The sequence below is a fragment of the Anastrepha obliqua genome, chromosome 1, assembly GCF_027943255.1.
Source record: "Anastrepha obliqua isolate idAnaObli1 chromosome 1, idAnaObli1_1.0, whole genome shotgun sequence".
NCBI lineage: Eukaryota > Metazoa > Arthropoda > Insecta > Diptera > Tephritidae > Anastrepha > Anastrepha obliqua.
Genome location: NC_072892.1, coordinates 136,265,107 through 136,290,127, shown reverse-complemented (window position 1 = coordinate 136,290,127; position 25,021 = coordinate 136,265,107). Strand labels below are relative to the sequence as shown.

Genomic DNA, 25,021 nt, shown 5'->3' with positions numbered 1-25,021 from the left:
GTGGCGTTTGAGAGAGAGTGTGCGTAGGAAACGGCCCAATTTATGGAAAGAAAACTCATGGATCTTGCGCCATGATAACGCACCGTCTCACAGGCTCATATTGTGAACACTTTTTTGACCAGAAACTCGACAAATATCATCGAACAACCACCGTATTCATCGGATTTAGCCCCCTGTGACTTTTTCTTTTTCCCAAAAACTTAAATTGCCACTCCGCGGACGACGATTTGAGTCGATAGAGGCCATTAAGAAGAATTCGCTGAAGGAGCTGAGGAAGATCTCTTCAAAGGCGTTTAAAAGGTGCTTTGATGATTGGACTAATCGTTGGCAGTCGTGTATTGCTTCGAATGGAGCCTATTTTGAAGGCGAAAAAATAAGTTTTGATGATTAAACAATTATTTTTCGTTTTATTGAACAATTCCTGGTACTTTTTTGACAGAACCTACATTTACGCACAAACTCAAACTCTAAACGAATTCTCAAAATCGTAGTTACTACTTCAGTGTCCCGATTTCAACGTTCGAAATTACATATAGAAAAAAAACTTTGTAATAAAATAGCTTGTAACTGGACTGCTATTGATTATATATTAATTATATAATTGTTATAATTAATTAATTATAATTATATAATTGTAATACAATTCCCAAAGGTATATAATTCAGAATGCATATGTATATGTATGTTTATGTATATACCTACTTACTACTGTACTTATGAGCACCACTAAACGAAAGTAAAATGTTTATAGCATAAAGAAAAACAGAAAGTTGAAAAACTATAAAGCCACAACAAACTAAATGAATTTCTTAATAAAACAAGCTAAAAATCCCTTAAACCAGCTCATATTGCACCAAAATGACGTTTGATGTCGCTAATTAACTTTTCGTCACTGTTGTAAAAATATAAAAAACTCAAAAGAATTTGCTTGACATAAATTCCTGCATTTTGTTGTTGTTAGTAAATAATTATAAATGCTTTCCACTTATTATAATGAAGAAACGTCAATGGTCTCTTCATTTTAGCGAATAATTTGAACTAGATTTTTTGCGACCATTATCTGATCACGTCAATCTGAATGGCTTACAGTGTCGAGTGCTGCGATTATTGCAATGCATACACATGTAGATATGTGTATGTATGCATGTATAAGAATACATTAATTTCTCTGTTAATATATAAGGAATAATTTTTTGAGTGACTGTGTGAATTATCGTCACTCGAAAATAAAACTAAGCATAAATAGACATATTTTACTTTTAAAACGCATATTAATTCACTTGGCATGCCATACTCGTATAATTATTACAGATGAGTGGGGAAATTTCGTAGGCTGCGCAGAAGGAGATCTACACACAAGCGGATACTTAAATCACTGATCAACAAAACTAAAATTATTTTTTATAACAGAGTGAGGAATTTAAAGTTGTATTTGTTACCTACTGGTGAACTGAGTTAGTTCTTCAAGAGAAGTGCGTTTAGGCCAATCTATGCTTCTGAGTCAATACAAATGTATGTAGAAATGTGGGTGAGCAGCTTGGTGATTAAATCCTAAAATTCGTTGAGACTTTGTATTTTGTGAAGTAATAGGATTTTCGTATTAGGGGTGTATATGGGCCAAAATAAGTCAAGCGTACCCGTTTAAAAACTTCATTGCCTCGATTTTGATTAAATTTAGTAAATATGTTCCACTATACAGCAGCATAAATTGCGCTCAAGGAGGGAGGATTTTTTTGCGCATGCCTTTTTTACTTGACTTGCAAGTCAAATAATTGTCAAAATAAAAAAGTTGTCCATGGGATTTTACCGCATTTTTTGATGAAAAATTAGACAAACAAAATTAAAAAAATACCATAAAATTTATGATAAAAAAAAAAATTATTTAAAAAAAATTAAAATATAATAAATAAATAAAAAATTATTTAAAAAAAAATTAGTATTAAAATAAATATAAAAAAATAATTTTTATAATTTTTTTTTTAAATCGATAAAATTTTGTTCTTGAATGTACTTATGTTATGTTGTAAATTTTTTTTGGAGGTTCCATTTGACTTTTTCTGCCCTTTATACAAGGTGGCGCAAAATTAATCACCCTATCGGAATTTATAATTTTTGCACATGGCGTTGTGCATCTATTATGTTTGACAATTGTGGATTAGACAACTGCAATATGCAAACAGGCAAGCAATGGAGCGCGCAGAGAATAAAATAAAGATTTTCAACGCTTAAAATAACTACAATATTTTTTTTATTCAGTAAAAGCGTTATTAAAAAAAATTTGATGATTAATTCTGTGCCAGTTTGTATTTACAACAACAAAATCAAATTTTTTAATTATCATGCCACCTTTCTTTCAACTTTCTATATTTTTGAATTTTCCGATATAAGCAGATAACTTTGTCGTCACGACGTTTCTTAACGTTAAATAGTTATTCAATACTAGTGATACACGTGACAGCGTCGCAGCACTGCCTTCTTTCCCAGGCTTAACGCTTTAGAACTCCTAACATACCGAAATGTGAGAAATGTTAAATTATCTTGTAATTTTACAAAATTGGCAGAGCTTATAAAAACGAATACGTACAGCAATAAATGAACTTAATTTACCAAATATTTTCTGTATATCTTAAGCCGAAAGCCCTGGCAGCTAGTGCTTAATTAATTATAATTTTTATTTCAACTATTTTTTTAATTGTAATTCATTTAAATAAATGAATTAATGTTTATTAACCTAATAAGCAGTGCTGTTATAGCGCGAAATGTTAATCGACTGTCTGTTAACATTTCACGACAACATGCAGTACAACATTTCTCATAACAGTCAGCTGAGAAAAACAGTGTTTAAAGGAGCAGATAACCAATAGCAGGAAATTGAGAAAACGGCACTCAGCATGATTTAAACGTTGGTCAAACTTTTGCCGAAACATTGCAACTTATGCTAATGATTTCTTATCCCGTGGCAGAGCTGCTGAGTGGAAAGCGCGGATAAAAACGGTTTATGATTGAGTGCCAAAAATGTTGGCCAAATAAATTTGTGCGCCTGAATACATGAAAGGTCAATCAAAATTTTCAGTGAAATACATTGGCTCGGAATTGGGGAAATTTGCAAAAATTCGGGAAATTTTCATCAAAATTATAAACTTTTTACTTAGAATTTTTGAAAAAAAATTTTTAGTATTCAATTTTATATTTATAGCTCACTTAATTTAGCAAGTTTGAATTAGGCTAAAAATTACACTGATTTTTGAGATTTTTTTTCGGTCGAGGTGGTGTGGATTTTTTTTATATTGAAAAAAAAAACCAGCACCGTCGCAGAAAAAATTATCAAAAATCAAAGCGATTTTTGAACCACTTGAAACTAGCACTTTATTTTACTATAAAAAAAATGGCTTACCTAAAATTTTATCCATAGTTTGATATGTTGACCAGAATTCAATGCTCTATAAAACTGCATAACCTAGACCGCAAATCTGAGTAAAAAGTTTGAAATTTTGATGAAAATGTTAGCCGAGTTTTTATAAAATTTGTACAAAGTTCGAATTTCGATTTATATGGTTCTTGTAGTAGTACGAACTATATTTTTATAAAAAAAAAATAACTGAAATTAAATAAATGGTCAAAACTTATTAATATAATATGTGGTGTACACTCTCTTTTCACGCTGACAGTATATGCATCAAATTTGATACGTTTTACGTTTTATTTTTATAAAATACACCAAAATTTACCAATGCAGGTCAAAAAAAAATTATTTTAGTTCCCCATGCTGATATTTGTATTTTTGGCCTAAATAAGAAAACATATATTATCAATGCTTTACTTTTATATAAAAACATAATAAAGGGTTTTCCAAAAAGAGGTGTTATTTTGATAACAGATCAATGGTTTCGTTGCTTATGTGGCACGTAGCGCCGTCTTGCTGAAAATAAACGTTGTCCAGACCAATACCATCCAATTCCGGCCATAAAAAATCGTTAGTCATCTCTCGATAGCGCAATCCATTCATTTTCGAAAAAGTAAGGTCCAATGACTCCGCCGCACCATAAACCGCAACAAACAGTCACACGTTGAGGATAGAGAGGCGTTTCATCTCTCAAGAACTCCGGATCATTTTTATCCATTTTAACGACCCAATCAGCAAAGACACGACGTTTTTGATGATCGGCCGGCTTGAATTCTTGTGTTAACTGGACTCTATAAGCCTTAAGGCCCAAATCTTTATGCAGATAACGGTGTAATGACGTTTGTGGAATGCCTAATTCCAAAGAACGACGAGGAATGGACAAACCTGGGTTTTCTTCAACACTTTCGGCTACAACATCAATATTTTCGGCTGTTCTTGAGCGACGTGCACGGGTTTTATTCTTCACATCACTAACTTGTCACAAATGCCAAATTTTCACAATTTTTAAAGTGAATTTTAATAATTTCAATGCGTTGTTTAAGAGAGTATCGTTCCATTTATATTAATGGTGTAGTTTCCATAGCGTTTTTCAATAGGTGCGCTTCAACTTTTTTCCGATAGGGAGGGCGAACGACGCAATATTTTTTTTTTCGCTTGTCATTTGTAAACTTCATTAGTATACATTTCATCATGGAACGCTACACACTTGAGCAACGATTGCAAATCGTGCAAATTTTTTATGAAAATAATCCTTCTGTTGCTGCTACTTTAAGACTACTTTTTTCCAAAAAATCATCTTCAGTGATGAAGCTCACTTTTGGCTCAATGGCTTTGTCAACAAGCAAAATATGCGTTACTGGGCAGAAAGCAATCCACACGTGATTCATGAGGCACCGTTGCATCCCGAAAAAATCACGGTTTGGTGCGGTTTACATGCCGGCGGCGTAATTGGCCCATATTTTTTCGTTGACGAGAACGATCGCCACGTTACTGTGAAAGGAAAACGATACCGCGACATGATAAACGATTATTTTTGGCCGCAATTGAATGGTATGGACTTAGACGACATGTGGTTTCAACAGGACGGGGCCACAAGCCACACAGCACACGCTACAATTGATTTGTTGAAGAGTAAGTTCGATGAGCGCATTATTTCCAGAAATGGACCGGTCGAATGGCCGTCGAGCTCGTGTGATTTGACGCCTCTAGACTATTTTCTTTGGGGTTATGTGAAGTCATTGGTCTACAGTAACAAGCCGGCGACGATTTGTGAGCTCAGAGCCAATATTGAACGCGAAATTGCTGGAATTTCGGCCGATTTATGCAAAAGAGTAGTCGAAAATTGGGTTCAACGATTGGACTTCGTGCACGCGGTGGTCATGCAAAAGAAATCGAATTTCATACTAAAATGTATATGTTCAAATCGATAATGAAAAAAAAATTAGTTAAAAAAGTCAAACCGTTTGTGTTTTATTAAAAAAAAAAGTGGAAGCGCTCTTACTGAAAAACGCTTTACTTGTCAAATATCAAAAAATGACAGTTCAAAAGTGACATCTGCCGAAATAGCGGGCTATTCAAAATAACATCTGTTATTGGAAAACCCTTTATTTTACAAATATATACATTTTGAAACTTTTTTCTTAATATTTCCCATTGTTCTATTTTTTATTGCATTTGTTGTTTTTTACACTTTGGCACTTTATCCATTTTAGCCTGGGAAAAGGTTCGGCCATGAAGAAGACACTTACGATGCAATACGCAGCAAATTTCGCTCCCTTTTACACACTTTTTAAGGACGGAATTGATTTATGGGCTGCTGTGAGACTTCGTGGGCTTCCACGTTACACTTCAGGAATACACTTCCCATCCTTGGTGAACATTTCTCGACGCCATACACCAAGCAGGGGATTGAGCAAATATTAAAGAAGCAGATAAATTTTAAAAGGATGTTGAGCAAGTGGTCCTAAGTGGTTCTAGACACTTAATAATCATATATTACAAATCTCAACTCATTTACCAATTAATTTAATCTGAAGCACTACTTTTCGGATTTTGAATATCATGAATTATAAATGTTAAAACCATAAAACTTTCAAAAAACGTAAATACCTGTAATTTTTGCCTCCTTCATAGGAAGTATAATAATAAGTATTTGATTTTCTGCAGAAAACATATATTTTTTGTCGGTAGTTGCAAATCACTGTAGACTAGTGTAATTCAATTATTTTTAGTTATATTGATATTTTACGATGCCATCACAAATGCACTGAAAAATATGTTTAGGCGCCCACTCACATTACAAAATTTCAATTAAAACTTCTACGCAGTTGCTAGAAGGCAAGACAAGAATTTACATACATCAGTTTTGTGCTGTCTGAGTTTTTCGAAATCTCCGCATTGAATTTTAACAAAATTACATTTGAGTGTAAGAAGTAATATAAAAAACGCAGATATCGGATAATAAATAATAAACTGTCGGATTGTAAAATTTCACTTATCACACTTGGCACATTATTCATTCTTCGACAAATTTTATTTGTTCTTTATGTTTTTCACCACTCAATGCAATGTAGCAGACGGACACAATGAATTGTTGCAAGAAATATTTAATCGTCTCAAGTGATTGGAATTGTGGCGCACGCCGTTGCTAAAGCCGATGCTGTGTTTCTTTGTACTGCCACACGCCGAGTGCAGCAGTAGCGCGTTTTTGCTGCTACCGTTAAACGCAAGCACACAGACATATATATAAAGGGTACTTCGAGTTCTCATGGTGAAAAGATTTTTAGAGGTATGATTTTGAACATACCGTTATTCGGCGCTGAGGGAATTTGACAGAATCAGTTGATGGGCTGACGTAACTTGGGATGTGTTTACTGAAAAAACTAAGATTGTATTGCTGATATACCAAAAAAATCAACCAATGACACTTCGTTACTATCTGAATAACCATTGATTGGACGAGTGTGTGAGTATGTGGGGAAATGGTCGTGCAGAATTCGGCTGCCGAGTCTCCCAAGTGCGTGGCAGCCTAATTTCCCTTCACAATTCTCTCCATAGTTAAAGAGCAAACGTTCCCACGAAAGTCGGATCTATATAACCGGAACGACCCGGCCAAGGACTGTCACTTCAGCAACATTGCCCGTATATGTATGGGGAATGTTTGTGCTACAACAACAACAACAACAACAACAACAACAACAACAACAACAACAACAACAACAACAACAAACTTTGTAAATCTATGAACCTTGGCAAGCTCGGATTTCTTTTTTAGCTGAATTGAATTTCTTGACAGTTGCCACAGTTTGATGGGGTATTTTTTGACAGACGTAATTAGAAAATCAACAAATCACTAAATGAGCTGAAATTCACTCGAGAACTGTATAAAGAATTAAAATCCACTATCAAAATTGTGCAATTGTGAACATTTTAGTTTGTACAAAGTTCGAATTTCGATTTATATGGTTCATGTAGTAGTACGAACTATATTTTTATAAAAAAAAATAACTGAAATTAAATAAATGGTCAAAACTTATTAATATGTGGTGTACACTCTCTTTTCACGCTGACAGTATATGCATCAAATTTGATACGTTTTACGTTTTATTTTTAATTAAAATCCACTATCAAAATTGTGCAATTGTGAACATTTTAGTTTCTTAATAAAGAAAAAATTTTGCATCAAGACCTGGTGCGGTATGGTACAGGGCGGTATAATACCGTACGATATGTGATATCAGCTACCATGGCGGTATGTGAGCGCACTCAAGCAGAAACGGTACTACTGGTGCAGTGCAAAGCTATATGGCAGCCTGCTCAGTTGACCGTTATATTGGGCAGATTTGAAATTTAGCGCCAGAGTTCTACCACAAATTTAATTTACAAAAGTGTTAAATATTATACAATAGATTTAATCTTTTCGTTTACAAAAACGAGAGCTTTGTAGGCATTAATGAAATATTCTTTGGTGTTGCTTCTCAGTCATCAGGCTTCTTTTCTGTCCAAATTTATTTTGGGAACTCATTTTCTTTGTCTAAACTCGTACTGGAGTACGCCTGATTCCATAGACCTTTGCTATGGAAACTAACGGTAATGGTATTGAGTGCAAGCTATAAAAACACCAGTGCAACGTCGGCCCAGGCGTTCAATTTGAAATATCCCTGCCTTTGCGCAAATCATTGATGATCAAGATGTAGAAAATGTAGCGCTAGCCGTCAACGAATTGTGATAACGGGATATCTTAACAATGTTTGTTCAACTTATTGTTGATGGTATGGATATTGCCGATATGTGGCTTCAGCAAGACGATGCGACTTGCCACACACCCAACGAAAATACAAATTTATTGAAAAATTATTTCCCAGGATGAATAATTGTACGATGTATCGAAGCAATTTGGACTATTTTTTGTGGGTTCATCTGAAAAAATATAGTGTACATAAATAAATCAGAAAGATTTATTCTTCTTTAATGGAGCGATAACCGTTTACGCGATTTTGGCCGAGTTTAACCAAGCGCGTCAGTCATTTCTTTCTCGTGCTAACCGGGGCCAATCGGACACTTCAGGTGAAGCCAATTCCTTCTCCACCTGATCTTTCCAACGCAGAGACAGCCTTCCTCTTCCTTTGCTACGACCAGCTGGTACCGCGTCGAATGTTTTCAGAACCGCGCGTTTGTATCTATTCGGACGGCATGATCCAGTCAACGAAGCCGCTGCACTATGTCTATGTCGTCGTAAACCTTATACAGCTCATCGTTCCATCGCCTGCGATATTCGCCGTTGCCAACGTGCAAAGGTCCAAAAATCTTGCGTCGCTTTATCGGATGTTGCCATCGTCTACGCTTCTGCGGCACGGACATTATGAGGGCCTTGTAGAGTGTTAGTTTTCTTCGTCGAGAGAGGACTTTACTACTCAATTGCTTATTTAGTCCAAAGTAGCACTTGTTGGCAAGAGAGATTCTACGTTAGATTTCAAAGCCCACATTGTTATCGGTGCTATTGCGGGTTCCTAAAGCTGTCAACAGTGCCGATACGCGAGTGCGCCGACTGTTTGTTTGATGACAGGAGGTACTTCGTTTTGTCCTCGTTCACCACCAGGCCCCTTGGCTTTGCTTCTTTATCCGGTTTGGAGCAGGCAGAACTAACAGCTCGGTAGTTAAGACCGATGATGTCAATAAAAATCGGCAAACGCCAACAATAGTACGCTTTTATAAAAAAAATGTGCCTGAGCGATTAAGTTCTGCGGCTCGTACGATGCTCTCCAACATCAGGTTAAAGAAGTGACACGACAACGAGTCACCCTGTCTGAAACCTCGTTTGGTATCAAACGGCTCGGAGAGGTCCTTCTCAATTCTGATGGCGCTGCTGGTATTGAGCAACGTCATTTTGCATAGCCGTATTATATTTTGTGGAGGCATAATGGTAACTCCTTTTCGTGCTGACGAATGCAGCTTTAAAATCGACAAAAAGATGGTGTGTGTCGATTCTCCTTCATGGTTCTTGCCGTATTGCGAATATGTTTTCGTCATGGCTCTTTTCCAAGACTTGGCGCATTGTGTATGTCTGGTCTGAGGCTCTATACTTAAACCAGACAGCGAATTATGTCTAAATGCCATCGAAAATTTTACCACAAAAAAAAATTAAAATAAACCATTGACATCTCTAAGCGTGCACGCGGGAAAAATTTGGCGAAATAAATTTTATCGTTCATAACTTACCCGCCCTCCGCTATACATTTCGAATAAACTGCGTTTTTACTTAAACTTTAAAAAACAAGCTCGAGCACGAAAGACCCTCTATATGCATACATTCACACATACTTAAGGAAAAAGTGCTGCGCAACGAAGCGATTTACTTTAGCACTATTTGGCAGTGGCTCGCCGCCCAATGCCCCACTGTTTGTACATACATACATGCATACATATGCATTTATGTTGGTGTTATCGAGGTGCGATAATTTGCCGCGCATGCTTATTGTGTGTGCTTTTGTTGCGCACTAACCAGAGCTGCAGCACTTTTTAATGTTTTAGTGGAAACGGCAACCTATGCAACACCAGAATGAATCTGCAACTAAAAAAGCAAAACAAAACAAAAACGAAAAAAAACACAAAAAACAATAACTACCACTACGCAGTTGCTTTTCTTGTTGTTGCTGTGCGCGATTGCTATGAATGAACCTACCACAAGTTGAGAAATTAACTTATGAATATAACTGATATTCAGTCGAGCAGCAGTAGTGCATAGTATCAATATCAGCAGGTAACAACAAGCGCCACAAACATGCATACACACGTATGTATGTATGTATGCACATATTCATGAATGTGTTGCTTCACGACGCTCTACAGCAATGTGAATGTATAGCAGTAAAAACAACATTGCCTGCAATTGAAACAATAATCGTCGCCGTCACTATTAGAAAGTCGCTCTGATGAAGGAGTTTCCAGTGCATGACTGGTGGCGTCGTCGTTGACGTTTGGTTTGGCAGCCACTTCCGACAGCAGCAAACAATTGGCTTGGAGGAGACGATGTGCCAAAGCCACAATTGTAGAAAAGACAAGACATAATTAATATTTATACTATAAATAAAATAAATTAACCAGAAGCAAAACACGAATACGAAATGCACTTTGCATTGGCATTTGCAAGAAACAAATTCGATCGTTACATTTACTCAAGCCATTTGTGTCGCATTTGTTGGTGGTGTTTTATGCCGGCCAGCGGGAATTTTCATAATAATTGGCTGCAATTGTCGTCTTCCATTGCATGCACCTGCGCCTTGTAATTACCATTACAGCGGCTGAAACAAAGATGCGTAAACAGTGGGCGTCAAAAGCGTACGGAAAAGTTGCTCAACGGTGTACTTTTCTTTCCTTTTTTCTTGGTCAATCAGGAATAAGGTGGTGCAGATATATGATGTTCACTCGAAAGCATACCACTTTATAATAGCTTTGAACCTTGATAAAAATTTTATTTGTATCTGCGATGCTTGCGGATACGAGGCTGCGCAATATTTGATATCGGATGTCGATATATAGGATTTTCCAATAACAGATGTTATTTTGAATAGCCCGCTAATTCGGTAGATGTCACTTTTGAAGCTGTCATTTTTTGATATTTGACAAGTAGAAACTACGCCATTAACAGAAATGGAACGCTACACGCTTAAACAACGCATTGGAATTATTAAAATCCACTATAAAAATAGTGAAAATTTGGCAGAGATGGTTCGTAAAACTCGAGCATTTTTGGGTCATCGTGAAGCACCTTGTCGGACCGCAATACAGAAATTTGTTGAAAAATTCGAGCTGTTGGGACAAGTTAGTGATGTGAAGAATAAAACCCGTGTACGGGAACAGCCGAAAGTATTGCTGTTGTAGCCGTAAGTAGAGAAGAAGAAGTAAACCCAGGTTTGTCCATTCCTCGTCGTTCTTTGGAATTAGGCATTCCACAAACGTCATTACACCGTATTTTGCATAAAGATTTGGGTATTAAGGCTTATAAAGTCGAGTTAGCACAAGAACTCAAGCCAGCCGATCATCGACAACGTCGTGCCTTTGCTGATTGGGTCGTTGAAATGCATGAAAATGATTCGGAATTCCATCGAAAAATCATCTTGAGTGATGAGGCCCATTTCCATCTCGGTGACTTCGTCAACAAGCAAAATTGTCAGATCTGGAGCTCAGAAAATCCAAGAGTTATTGTTGAAAAGCCTCTCTATCCTCAACGTGTGACTGTTTGGTACGGTTTATGGTCCGGCGGAGTCATTGGACCTTATTTTTCGAAAATGAAGCTGGAGAAGCAGTTTCGGTGAATGGATTGCGCTATCGAGAGATGATTAACGATTTTTTATGGCCGGAATTGGATGGTATTGATCTGGGCAACGTTTATTTTCAACAAGACGGCGCTGCGTGCCACAGAAGCAACGAAACCATTGATCTTTTATGGGAATAACACCTCTTATTGGAAAACCCTATATTTCAGATATCGTTGTATTAACACTTTTAATCGCAATCTACCATCCGTTTCAGAAATGTGTCGAATTCGCAACGTTTTAGCAAAGAATTGTAATGGCCAAATCGGTTCAAAAGTTTTTTTTTTGCGTAAAATCGTGTGACACCCATTCATCGAACTTGGACTGGGTGTTAACATTTCGGTTCGAGTGACCTCCCGTTCCCATGACAGTCGGGTCCGGAACGACCCGGATTCATATCTGGCCAAGGACTGTCAATTCAGCAGTATATCCAATTTTTGCTGCTAAAACAACAACAACATCAACGATTGACCTCCAGAGCGGAATTATTGCCGACCACCGTAGCCGAATATCTTCGTAAGTGACTGTCATTCGGAAGTGTACAGGTTAGAAGCTGCGGGCGCAAAACACCAGTTGATAGAAAAAGCTGTTTCCAAGAGCAGTCGCCCCTCGGCAGAATGCAGGCCGCTCCATTTGTGGGAAACTTCAAGCGGCACACCACAAATAGGAGGAGGAACTCGGTCAAACTTCCAAAACGGGTGTAAGCGCCAATTATATGTATATTTATGTTGTATTCCATTCTGTATTAGGCTTATAAACAGCACTAAATTGTTTTAGTTATGTTCACCGACTTTTCATCCTGATCGTTGTGGTACTGAAGAATTTATCGATTTTTTTTATTTTTTGACTTTTATTTGTGAAAGCTGCACAACGAACTTTCAAATAAATTTTTTAGAGCATAATGCCACCTTTAGTCATTGTTTGGTATGAGATATTGACTTCTAATACAAGCTCTCGCCTTATGAACATAAAAAGGTAAGATCCATGGGATGCAATCACAAATAGGTCTAAAACTTGAAACAGTTGCGCGACTTAGTAGATGCCGACAACACATCGGACGGCGCAAAAGCAAACAGCCCAGAAGCATGTACGATGTCGAGTCTTGTCTAGGCCCTATGCTCCCGAGCGAAATGAATAAGAAAAAAAAGTTCTAGACAGGGTCCTGTAGTCAGCTTATGACCAAAATGTGTAGAAGCTCAGAACGTTATTTAACAACCCCATTCCTTGTGGTTCGATCTTGCTGAAAGAGTAAATCCAACCGTATTATTAGTTGACCGCGATGACAGCACTTAATTAAACATCGAATTAGGCAGCTGAATTCAAGAATTTACCCAGTTTATCACATTTATTCGTATAAATTTAGTCTATAATATAATAATATAAGTTTCTGTAATTAATTTATGCCTGTAAGGTAATTAAAAAGTTTACTACTAAAAGCACTAAAAATTAATTACAAAAACTTAGGTAAAAGTAAGAGATTTTAACATATGTTCCTGTATGATTATCCATACTAATATTATAAAGAGGAAAACTTTGTTTGTTTGGTTGTAATGAATAGGCTCAAAAACTACTGGACCGATTTTAAAAATTCTTTCACCATTCGAAAGCTACATCATCCACGAGTAACATGGATTATATTTTATTTTGGAAATAGGGCTCGAGATATAGGTCAAAACGTGGACCCGGGTAACCTTCGGATGTGTATGTACAATATGAGTATCAAAAGCTGTTGGTGAATGCTTTAATCCAGAGTATTTTTCATGCCGCTCCGTGACTAGGGTCTCGAGATAGAGACCAAAACGTGGACCCTAGAATGTGTTTGTACAATATGGATATCAAATTGAAGCTGTTGGTGAATGCTTTAGTACAGAGTATTTTTCATGCCGCTCCGTGACTGGGGTCTCGAGATATAGGTCAAAACGTGGACCCGGGTAACCTTTGGTTGTGTATGTACAATATGGGTACATATGATAAGTGCTTTAATACGGGGTAATTTTCATACCTATTGATGACTAGGGTCTCGAAATATATGCCAAAACGTGTCTTTGCACCGAATTAAACCAAACTTACGCACATTGTTAAGTAAGTATTGAAAATGGGTTTCGTAAAGTTTGGTTGTAATTCGGAGCACTGGCAACGGGTACAGCGTTCTTTTGAACCAGCCATAATGTCGCTTACTTTTTTAACGCTTGGGGCGGACCTGAACTGTCAAATTGACAGTGTGAGTTACAATGTGTCAATATTTCTTTCTGATTTGGATATATTTACTCAAAAACAAATAGAAAACCAAAAAATATTGTTTATGCCAAAGCACTTGAATAAAGAATAAAGAAATAAATAATATGAAAATCATATATTTTCTGTTCTAAACCATATCTATTCTATTTTAGTGTGCGCAGCGAAGGGGGCCGGGTTTGCTAGTGCAGAATACAGTTAACTCCAATATATGTTTACATTCATGATTACCAGTGCTGTCTGTATTTTTATGAAAAAAGTTCCGTGACTTATGTTTGGTTTTTGTCCTTTCGATTTTTTCTAAATAATGGGAGTATTTATTTAATTCATTGCTAAAAATAAGCGAAAAAGCAATTTTCTATATGCAAACTCTACCACACAAAACTCAACTAATCATCTCTCTTGTGTTTTTTAGTTATGGCTATGGCGCCTAAAAGTACCTGGCATGAATGTATAAATTTGGTTACCACTGTTAATAATATATAACATTTTCTGTTAAGTCAGCAAAGTTGAGTTGAATCCTTTTCTGAAAATGAATTGTACGAGCATTGATTCAACAACAATCGCATGGGATTTTGGGCATTTGTATTACTTGCTTCTCCGTAGATATATGAGGAATATTACTGAAGTGACCGCCCTTGGTCGAATATAAATGTGGGTCGTTCCGGTTACGTAGAACTGACTGTCGTGGAAAATTAAGCCGGTTACAAAACAACAACTTCAAATTGTGAACGAGTTATTGTTAATAGTATTTATTTATTATTAATTAATTTTCAATAAATATTATAACGCACGAGCAACAAAGACTATCGGCACGGCAGGAGGCACCTCCTCAATTACACGGACGGGATCCATGACAAAACAGACCGACAATTACTGGACCAGACAGTGTACAGACAGACAATATACAACATTCATCGGGAGACCATCACCACCTTCTTAAGCTCCCGACCACCGAATGCCGTCATCGGAATCCAACCACCACCCATTGTAGACGAAGAGCTTCAACATCCCTGAGATTTCCGCGTAACTTTGGCACAATTACGTTCTGGATACTGTAGCAGGTTAAACTTCTACTTATCCAGAATCGACCCCGACATACTCAATATATAATATGTCCAGCATGTGAAGGCACCCCGCACGACACTAACCACCTTTTCACATGCCCCATCAAACCCACTCATCTAATACCCCTCTCCCTCTGGACCCAAACCGTCGAAACATCAAGTTTCCTGGGCCTACCGTTAGATGAGTTAGACGACGAGGACCGGTGATTTACACCACACTGACAGGGTACAGTTACTGCTACAACAACAACAACAACTATCGGCTCTGAAAGATTGCTTGAGTTTTGGCCGAAACAGGCCAATGAATATGGGCAGCGGACAAGATGGATATAAATTATTATAAAGATTTAAGCTTCTTTTTTACTTAGCGAGAATTTTTGTTTTTGCGCAATATTCCTTTTGTTATTGCTATCTTCGCCTTGTTGTTGTTGTTGTAGCATCATACTACCTTCGCCTTTCCTTTTGCATTCTGTACTATTATTTTCCGCGCAATTATTTTAGTCACTGCACAAGCGGAAAAGTTTATATTTTTATTAAACATATTTATATTATTTTACATTTTCATTTTATTCATAATGTTTTGGTAGATAAACAAAAGTCAAAAAATTGGCATGCGCTCGCTCACAGCTGAAATGAAATGCATTTATAATGCATACATACATACATACAAAAAGGTGCATTGGGCTTTAGATGCATGTGAAAAGTAATAAATAAATAGATTTATATATTGAACCTGTCGCTGCACTCCACGCGCTGAATACGCCGCTGACGATGCGGCAATTTTGGTTTGTTCAAGAGTAAAATAGTTGAACTGACTCGTCTTCATCATATATACAAACATACAAATATACATATGCATGAGGGTGCCCGCTATAAAGCGCAACGGAACTCATCGAGTGGGCGACGCAAAGGGAGCGCCTCATATTCACAGCATTTAAGTGCGAGTTTAAATATACATACATCTGTATATCTACACACATGCATACACATATAAATACATATCTACCAAATAAATTACATTTGTACATTAATGCAACGATTTGGAAATATTTCTCTAACATAAAAATGTTAGCCTTGACATTCATGCATACAGCATTTCCGCTGCATACACTGATAGCTGAATGCTTTCAATACATTCGTATTTGTGGGTATGTTTCAGCTGTTGGGGAGACGAGCTGTATTAGAAATTTAAAAGTAGAACAAATTTAGAAAATTCCGGAAATGCGTCTTTTGCATATTTTGGTGCGTGTTATCATTTATAATTTTTTGGGGATATTTAAGTTGGAAATTATTATTCGAATAAAAATATTTTTGAGAAATTTAAATTAAATTTTTTTAAATTGACGTTAAAAATGCTAGAAAATCCTATTATGTATTTAATTGTTTTTCTTTTTTTCATTATAGAGTGATTCATGTAACTTTTGGAACTTGCACCATCAATCGTATTGATTTTGACAGTTAAAATATTATCAGTGACGGGTCAGAATATTACTTTATGGTTACACTTCTACAAACAAATTTTGGGAACATTGAAATCGAGTAATCAACGGAAACGGTGATGTCAGTTGATTGTTTAGAAACTGCGATTTGACTGCATTAGACTATTTTTTGTGTGGTGCCGTAAAGGATAAATGTTTTGCCAACTACGCAGCGATGATTTCAGAGTTGAACATGAAATCAAAGTTGCCATTAGTCAGATAAGAGCCAAAATTCGCGAAAACGTGCTAAAAAATTGGATTGACAAATTGGACTACTGTACTGTTATTTGAATGAAATTGTGCTCCATGTTCAAGGGCAAGGTTTGCTCTTTTAAAATAAAAAATCTGAAAAATATTATCACTTATTTTATTTATACCCGAATTAAATGCCTAAAGTACTTCTACGAATATATTGTTTTCTTTCTAAGAAACCAAAGAGAAATTGTCTCATTTGTTAAAATGTAATTCGCACAGTATCGTAAAAGTCACGAATAAAATTAAGATAAATATTTATTTAAAAATAATTGATTTTTCACACTTTTACTCTAGTTACGCCACATTGAACTTCTTAATTCTTCTACATATGCACGTAGGTGATAAATAGGGTGCCTGTGAAATTCGAGATTGCAATTTTTAGATTCCCATGTAAGAGTATAAAACATTCCCAAAACAATGAATATATAAAAAGAAATAATATTTAAAGAAAAAAAAAACTATAGAATACGTACGTTAAAAAATTTAGTTTTGAAAAGCTTCGAAGAGTCGCTAATTAGCCATCTGCTTGTCTTGGTTTTTTTATACATATTCATGCATGTTTGATTCTAATGCCAAGAAAATATTTATTTGTTTGGTACTTCAGCGATGAGGTCTAAGAGCCAAAGTGCTTGCCAAAAATCCCAAATACGCATGTTCACACTCACATACTATACATATGTACATTTTTACACGCATTTTAGGCGGTTTGATGTCATTATTGGTACACTTTATACATACATACATATATTCTAATATTTTAAGGGTGCACAGCAACTATCAACCGAAGTACATATATATAGTATAGAGGAGCAATGACCTCATTTCAAAGCACGCAAAGTAACTTTGAAATAAATCGAATAGGTACTTTATACTAGGTCTGTTATAATTCTTACAAATCAAGTTTGGGTGTTTATGTATCCAACTTGCAAAGTAGGGGAGAGCAAAATGACATTTCATTTAGAGGGGAAGTGGCAAGTTTTTACTGGGTAAATTTCTACTTGTAAGAATTTGCAAAGTAAAAATAAACATAAATTATTTTATTTATTATAATTAATTACAATTTAAAAATTATAATAATTGAAAGCACTAGCTGCCAGGGCTATCGGCTCTGTAACAAAAGGATTTAAAGTTAGATTAAATTGTGGCACCCGAATTAAGTCAAGGTTCTAAATGTAAATCAAAGAGTTGATTAAAATGGATAATGTAAGTAAATATATTTTAGATAAAATGTATAAAGTATATTAGAAGCCATATATTAAATAGGAATCGCCCAATGATATAGAGGTATCTACTTCTGAACCACAGCCTTCAGTCAACGCTGCTGCAGTTTCGAGATACAAATCGAAAACATTGAAGGCATCTTTTGTGTTTTACGCTTGTACTTCATGGTTATTAACTAATTGGGCAACATAAAACAATTGCTAATGGAATTTTCTTCATCTGACAGCGAGGATGAAATGGAACAAATTATTGTGGACAAAATAAAATCATAGTTGCCTAGGCTCGTTATTTTGCATTTTACTTGCTTTAATACGAGGTAGCTCAACAGAGAAAATTTTCACGGCGTGGACTGAGTACTACTTTGCTGTGAGATATAGTACAAACGAAATTCCCCGCATATTTTACGGCAATGCAAATTATATTGGTTTTGACAGCCATTTCACGTGAAACGCGCATTACAGTACTATACTTAAGAGCCTAACAGACGGCGACGTTAATCGGGTTTACCGACACAGTTAATTCTGATCAAAATTTTAATGTGACTGACGAAGAATTAGTGAATTAGTGACCAGCTGATGTGTTTATTGGATAGTTTTGTCAGTAAAAAATGTACCGCAAGCAACAAATATGGGTATTAGCTGTTCTGATACTAATTATAATTATTTTATTAAAGAAATCTTAAATTGCTATTTCTCAAACTGCTCCGAAATATCAAAACAAATAATGTAATTTCGAGCTTGTTAGTGCCAACCTGCATTGCATCCAGCCTTTCAGTCATTTTCATTATTTTTCATTCACAATAGATATTAGCTGTCCTTTTTCGGCAATGTTGCCATCGAAAACTCCCCTAATCCGCTTAAATTATGAGAACTAAGTCTAGTTGTCAATACACATTAGTTGTACTTGATTCCTGAGATAATTCCGAATTAATCCGTTAATCCCGATTAATGCCACCGTCTGCCTAGGCTATAAGCGTGAAATGCACTACTAAAGCGGTTGTACAACCAGGTAAAAATTCCCATTTGATCAAGCCACTTGATTACTGACAAACTTGTCAAGCCGTTTGATGCTTGTTTGTAAAACAATTCGAATTTTTGGATTTTCTGGCCGCCATGTAAACTTCAACATCAAATCAAGTCGTTTGTGTAGCGTACGGTAAATGGACGAACAATCATTTCTACTCGAATTCGTAGCAATATAAAAAAGCTCCTCACAAAATTGTAGGTCCTTCCATTAGTGGAACAACATCAATACCCATACCACAAATACGAGGAGGAGCTCGGCCAAACACCAAATAAAGGGTATAAGATGCTGGGGAACATTAAATCTTATTCGTTCTACCAAATGCGGAAAATCAACTGCACTTTTGATGGTTTTATAAGTTAAAGAAAGGCTTAGGGTCGACCTGTGATTTTCAAGATTTTTTAATTTTATGAGAAATATACAAGGATAATGGGGAGAGCGAATTTAAGAATCACTTTTTAAACACTCAGAATGTTAATAGCATTCGAAGGGCCCTTAATTGCCAAAAATTGCTTTAAATTATCTGCGCAAAATAAGAACTGTCGCTGCACAATGAAAAAGGAGGCTTGAAGCAGGTCTGACAAGCCGCTCGTGTAGTGTACTTAGTGCTTTATCGTGCTTTAATTCATTCACATTAACCAGTCATAGCCTGGCGCCCTGTGTGTTTTCTCATATTAACAAAAAAAAGAGAGTCAAATCCATGAAAAAACGCAGAAGTTATTATATTATATGAATTCAACACGTCTAGTGAGGCTTACGCGGCCGAAAATGGCAATTGTCGCCAATTAAATTACTTAGCTTCTAGGCGACACTTGCGCGAAATGAATTTACAAAAGCACTGTGCTTCGCGCCAAAACTGTACACAAGTGCAAATAAGTTAAAAAAAAACTATTGAATATTTGCATAGAAGTAAATATGTATGTATATACGTTCCATATAAATATAAGTAGTGGAAGCAACAATGCAAGCGTGCTCTTTTGAGTTTTGCCTGTTGTCTTCATGAAAGCCTCCTCATGCGGGTATGACTCAGCCAATCATTTAATTATTGAGAGAGAATGTAGTACGTCCATAAGTGAAGGCACAAAAATATTTACCGGTCTGTGCAATATACAAGTATTGGAGTGAGAGTAATTGTACATACATACAAAAATGGTAGGAACATGCATATAGGTGGATTGTTCTTGTAACACATTCCAGTGCCGATGATCCTTGGTCGCCGAAGTGGATTCGCGGCGAACAGGTACATAATGTAAAACCGATCGAACCACATGATCTGTATATTATTTCTTAAGCGAATAATTTTCTACATACATATATATGTATATGTATTTATGCCTATGTATAATTATGAATATGCATATGTATGTACCCAGGTATGTAAATAAAATACATTTATATGCAAAGACGCAGATCGACAACGGGAATAAAAGTACTAGTACCAACAACAATAAAGTAACCTTCAATAAGGGGTAATATTGCTTCGTATTTTCAACCGGTGTTCATCAGCAATCGCTGAACCAACAGAAAAGAATAGCTACATACTCACTCACATACATACATAATTCGAACTGATGGAAGAAGTGAACTGCAAAAAAGTTATTTACAAAACTTACAAAGTTAGCGGAATTCGGTGATAGCAGACGCGGTTCATATACAAGTTATGTAAAAATAAATAAAAAAAAATCCCAATTGCTGCAGCTGAACTGAGCGTTACTTCGGTGGAAGAAACCAACGAGTTCATTAAACATGGTACAGCTTATTTAATTTTTAGCTTTATTTATAATTATATAAAGTAAAAAGTAAAAGGGAAAAATGAAAACTAAAAAAGTAAGAGTGAAAAAGAAAAAGTTTTTCAAATCAACAATTTACGTAGGTTTGTGCTTACATACATACATATGCACTATATATACGAGTATGTACATTTGTAATATAAATAGGCAAATTCAGCCAATTCATACAAAAGATTGTAAAAACAGTAAAATGTGCATCAAGCAACACAATCAAGTTCGTTTCGAATGAACGATTTTGTCTACACCGATGAGGGGCTGCAACTCTTGGCCATCGCGAAAAAAATAAAGATGACTTTTATGTTGAAGGCAGCTAATAAAAGCAGTATCAGTATGTTTATAAATACACATACATACATTTATGTATATACAGTAGATCTGCTGGTATAAAATGTACTAGGCTCAATATATGGAAAAACTATAACTGGATATATGTGCATGAGTTCTTTTGTTTTATAAGCCACGGGCGTACACATGTTTCTATGTACATACATATATGTATCATTACCATTTTAGGCTTTATTAAGTGGAAGTATTTACTGATTAATAACAATTAATTGATTTACAAATGTACGCGTTGTTATTCTATGAAAAAGTAATTGAACTTTGCTTGTATTAATAAATTGCTTCTAATTTTTGCCATACATGGATTATTGTTATACTATATTACTTTTTAACCATCAGTTTGTGTACTCACAGAATCCCTTTTTCCCCATCCATGCATACATACATAATCTGTGTCCTGCTAGCGAAGGCGTCAAATCAGTAGGGTGGGGGAGAAGTGACGGTTTCGTATTGATTTTTCACATTTAACTACTTCACCACTGGTGTGCCGTTTACTTTGAGATTTTATACAACATCCAGTTACGATCAATTTTCATAATATTTTCTCTCACAAAGTATTTCTTTTCAATCTCAATGTAAGTTAATATATTCCGATTAAATTTATTCTATTCACGCACCGTACAACACTAATATATGTGAAAAGATGTGCGAATACTTCTCATCCCACATACCTTCTTCCCTTTTCTTTGAGTATTCTTCTTGAAAAAATTCTGGGAGTCGTCGCTTCAATTTCACTGCATCAGCGCCCACACCACTATAACCACAAATAAGTCGCAACTGTGGCGAGAATGCGTAATTTGCGGACGTTATTACCTTACTCAGGTGCTGAGTAATTTTCTTATCAATTGCACTGATAACTTCTGTTAATATTTATTGTGAATTATTACACACTATAATTAAAATAGCACTAAACGCGAAAAACACAAACATCTACTTTGCCAGACGAAATTTTATGGCACACTGAAGAATCAGCACTCGGTAGTGATGCCATTTTACCGTGTACTAGTCAGCGCTGCCACATAAGTGGATTTGATTTGGTAATTTTAAATGAATTTCGGCACATTTTGTTTTCAATTAATTATAATTCATAATTTAAATTGTAAGTGAGCATGAAAGTTCTAATTATATGTTATTGAAATAAACATTAATGGACTATAGAAACTTTTTTCTATACATTTTCACTTTACATGATGACCAATATGCAATTTCCGGCTCTTCGGTTTCACAGCTAACTTAACTATGTGCCGAACGTTTAACTTATAAATTAAATTATTTCATTTTTAAATTGAGTTAACGAAAAGGAAAGTTGTTACTGTAACAGCATAAAAAAAATGCTCAAATGTTTTTCGGGAATGCAGGTGAAATGGCAGTGCTTAATTGGATGCAACTCTGGGCCGTTTCGGAAATGTTTAACAGACCGTTGAGGGAACAACGAAAAGAATGGCGAAACATTTAAGTATAAGAAATAGTTTTTTAGTTTAGTTTTATTTATTCTACGCATTTATATGTGAAAATTATAATGGGAATTAAGAGTGCTGCTCGAAGTAATAATGCAAAAAGATTTGTTGCTCTCAATGTTTGAAATATTTTTCTATTCACATTTCGCGAAAGCGTGGCTGAGCAAAACAATTGATTGCACTGTGTCGATTTATTCGAAACGAGCACCGTAGGCCTAAGTAGCTAGTGTGCTCTATCAATTAGTGTTATATTTCATATTGTTCTAATAAATAATAATAATAATATTCGAAACGGTCATACACCTCGTTGTTCAATCGGCAACGTCAGATAGCAATATTGATCATCTTTAAAAATTAAAGATAGTATAAGCGGAATTTTAATGAAACGTTTGCGAATATTTAAAGCATTTGAAAATGGACATGGACCACAGCCCGTTAAATAATCTTTGCGTGCAAAAAATAATTTTTTTTACTGAATTTCTCTACATCATTTCAAAATTGATAAGGTCTAAAAAACTTCCTCTTATATACCCAATAGAAATAACAATTTTATGTTGTATATATCTCCTATAAATAATAATAATAATAATTTCCTACATTCTCTACATTTTTTAAGTGGTAGAAAACCGAACCCTCTGTAACCATATTCCAAGTTTTGAATATCTTTCTCATCAGTCTCTTTCGACATTCTGCAGGTAATTGATTGCATAAAATAAACAAAGGCTCTTGTATCTGTATTTAATTATTAGGTATTTTACTCAATATTTGCATAAATAATACAATTCATGTTTTTTTGCTTTTATCCTTAATGGTATATTTATCGTAGGTTTTTGTGGGATCGTACGGCTCCCAACGGCTTGCTGGAAAAATGTGCTTATTGCGTTCGTACCAAGAGCGTAGTAGCACTTTGCCCGCATGTGACTCCTCCTTTTCTACCGTTGCATCGCTAATCATACGCACGTCATCGTGTACGTCAAATTGGAAGAGAGGCCCACTTTTACCACGCGCCTTTGTAACAATGAAGTCATAAAAGGAATAATGATGCGGCAGTATTAAATCTTCCTTGACATACATCAATTGGTCTGCCATTACCGTTTTCAGTTCATTGAACTCTTTGCGCAGCAACTCAAGACAACGCTGCAGGAATTGATAAATAGAATTGCCTTTCTTCATTACAACACTTCGTCTATGGCCTGAACCATCCCAATAACTGAACGTGATGGTTATTTCTTGATCTTTCAATGCGGCTTGTTGCATTACCCATTCTTGACGCAACTGTTCCCGTAGACGATTCTCTTGCTCTTCACGGTCACGGTCAGGCAGAAAAGATGTATCTACTTCCGGGTTTTTGAAGATTTTCTTTTTCTTGGGTAGGGAACTTTCATCGCTGAGGTCGGTCCATTTCTTTTTTGGTGGCGATTCCTCTTTCTTTACTATATCACTTAAACCCGGACCATCCGTTTCCTTTGTCTTCACTTCATCTTCGTCATCGTCATTAAAGCTAAACGAGAGTGCTTGTATTTGGCGCTTCTGTTTGTTCTTCTCTGCTTGTATAGCCTCAAGTGCACGTTGCTTTTCACGCTCTTTTTCATCTTTTTTCTGTGCCAATTTTTTTTCACGCTCCCTGACAATATCCTCTTGCTTGGCCTTCATCTCATCCAACGTGACCAGACCAATGGTCGAACTTTTAAGTTGTTGCTCCACGGCGTCATAATGTGCAGCGAATTTGTTTTCAATTTTATCTAGCTTCAGCTCCTCCTCGATTTTCTTCTTGCGAAACTCAATTTCCTGCTGGGCGATCTCACGCTTTTTCATCAATTGCGCGGCACGGCCTGCTTCACTAGCAGCTCCCTTGTAGTGCGCCATTTCCGAAAGATGCTACTATTAATTATATTTCTACTTTTATTTTGTTTTTGGAAAACTTTATCCTCAACAATATTTCCAACGCTCAGCTGCTTTATTGACAAAATATTCTCTAGAAACTGACAGTTGTTTGGTGCGCATGTTGTGACTGCGTGGCGCTTCTTCTTTTTTGTGCGGTGGAGCTGCCACTAAAAATATATGAGAAAACCGATTTTTTTTTCTTATCATCAATAAACATAAATACCGGTTTAAAATTTGGTTAAACAAAACTTCCCTAAAAATAATAACTGAAGGAAATATATTAATGTAGATCAAAATGACCGCAGATGTTGCTTAGGTCCCGCAAGTCGTAAATCTCACAAGGTTTATAATACGTTTACATATATACCCAATCCGTAATTAAAAAACAAGATTACCCATGTACAATTTTTCTTCCGAAATCTGGGATTATAAAATAGTCCAAAATTATTACCAAACTTTTTTACACACAACCCTGTGTTTTCTGTGTTAAAGGTAATTATTTTGACGAATGTAAAGAGAAATGTCAAAGTAAAAACTAAAAAAATAGATGC

General features: G+C 35.8%; 2 protein-coding genes across 3 annotated transcripts in view; both read right to left on the bottom strand.

Annotated features, from left to right (window-relative positions):
- Positions 1 to 22,075, bottom strand: part of LOC129236275 (adenomatous polyposis coli protein) — a 41,647-nt gene extending 19,572 nt beyond the window's left edge. Inside the window, exon 1 of one of the 2 annotated variants that reach the window (XM_054870564.1) lies at positions 21,801 to 22,075. The gene's annotated coding sequence lies outside the window, so the exon portion shown is untranslated. Of the gene's footprint in view, positions 1 to 21,481; positions 21,772 to 21,800 lie in introns of those variants that run through there. The other variant, XM_054870565.1, reaches the window with a different exon arrangement.
- Positions 22,076 to 23,312: 1,237 nt separating this feature from the next.
- Positions 23,313 to 24,550, bottom strand: LOC129251972 (protein FAM50 homolog). Its single transcript, XM_054890892.1, has one exon. It carries the CDS (start codon positions 24,450 to 24,452, stop codon positions 23,370 to 23,372), a length of 1,083 nt encoding a protein of 360 aa, XP_054746867.1. The 5' UTR covers positions 24,453 to 24,550; the 3' UTR covers positions 23,313 to 23,369.
- Positions 24,551 to 25,021: the final 471 nt, after the last annotated feature.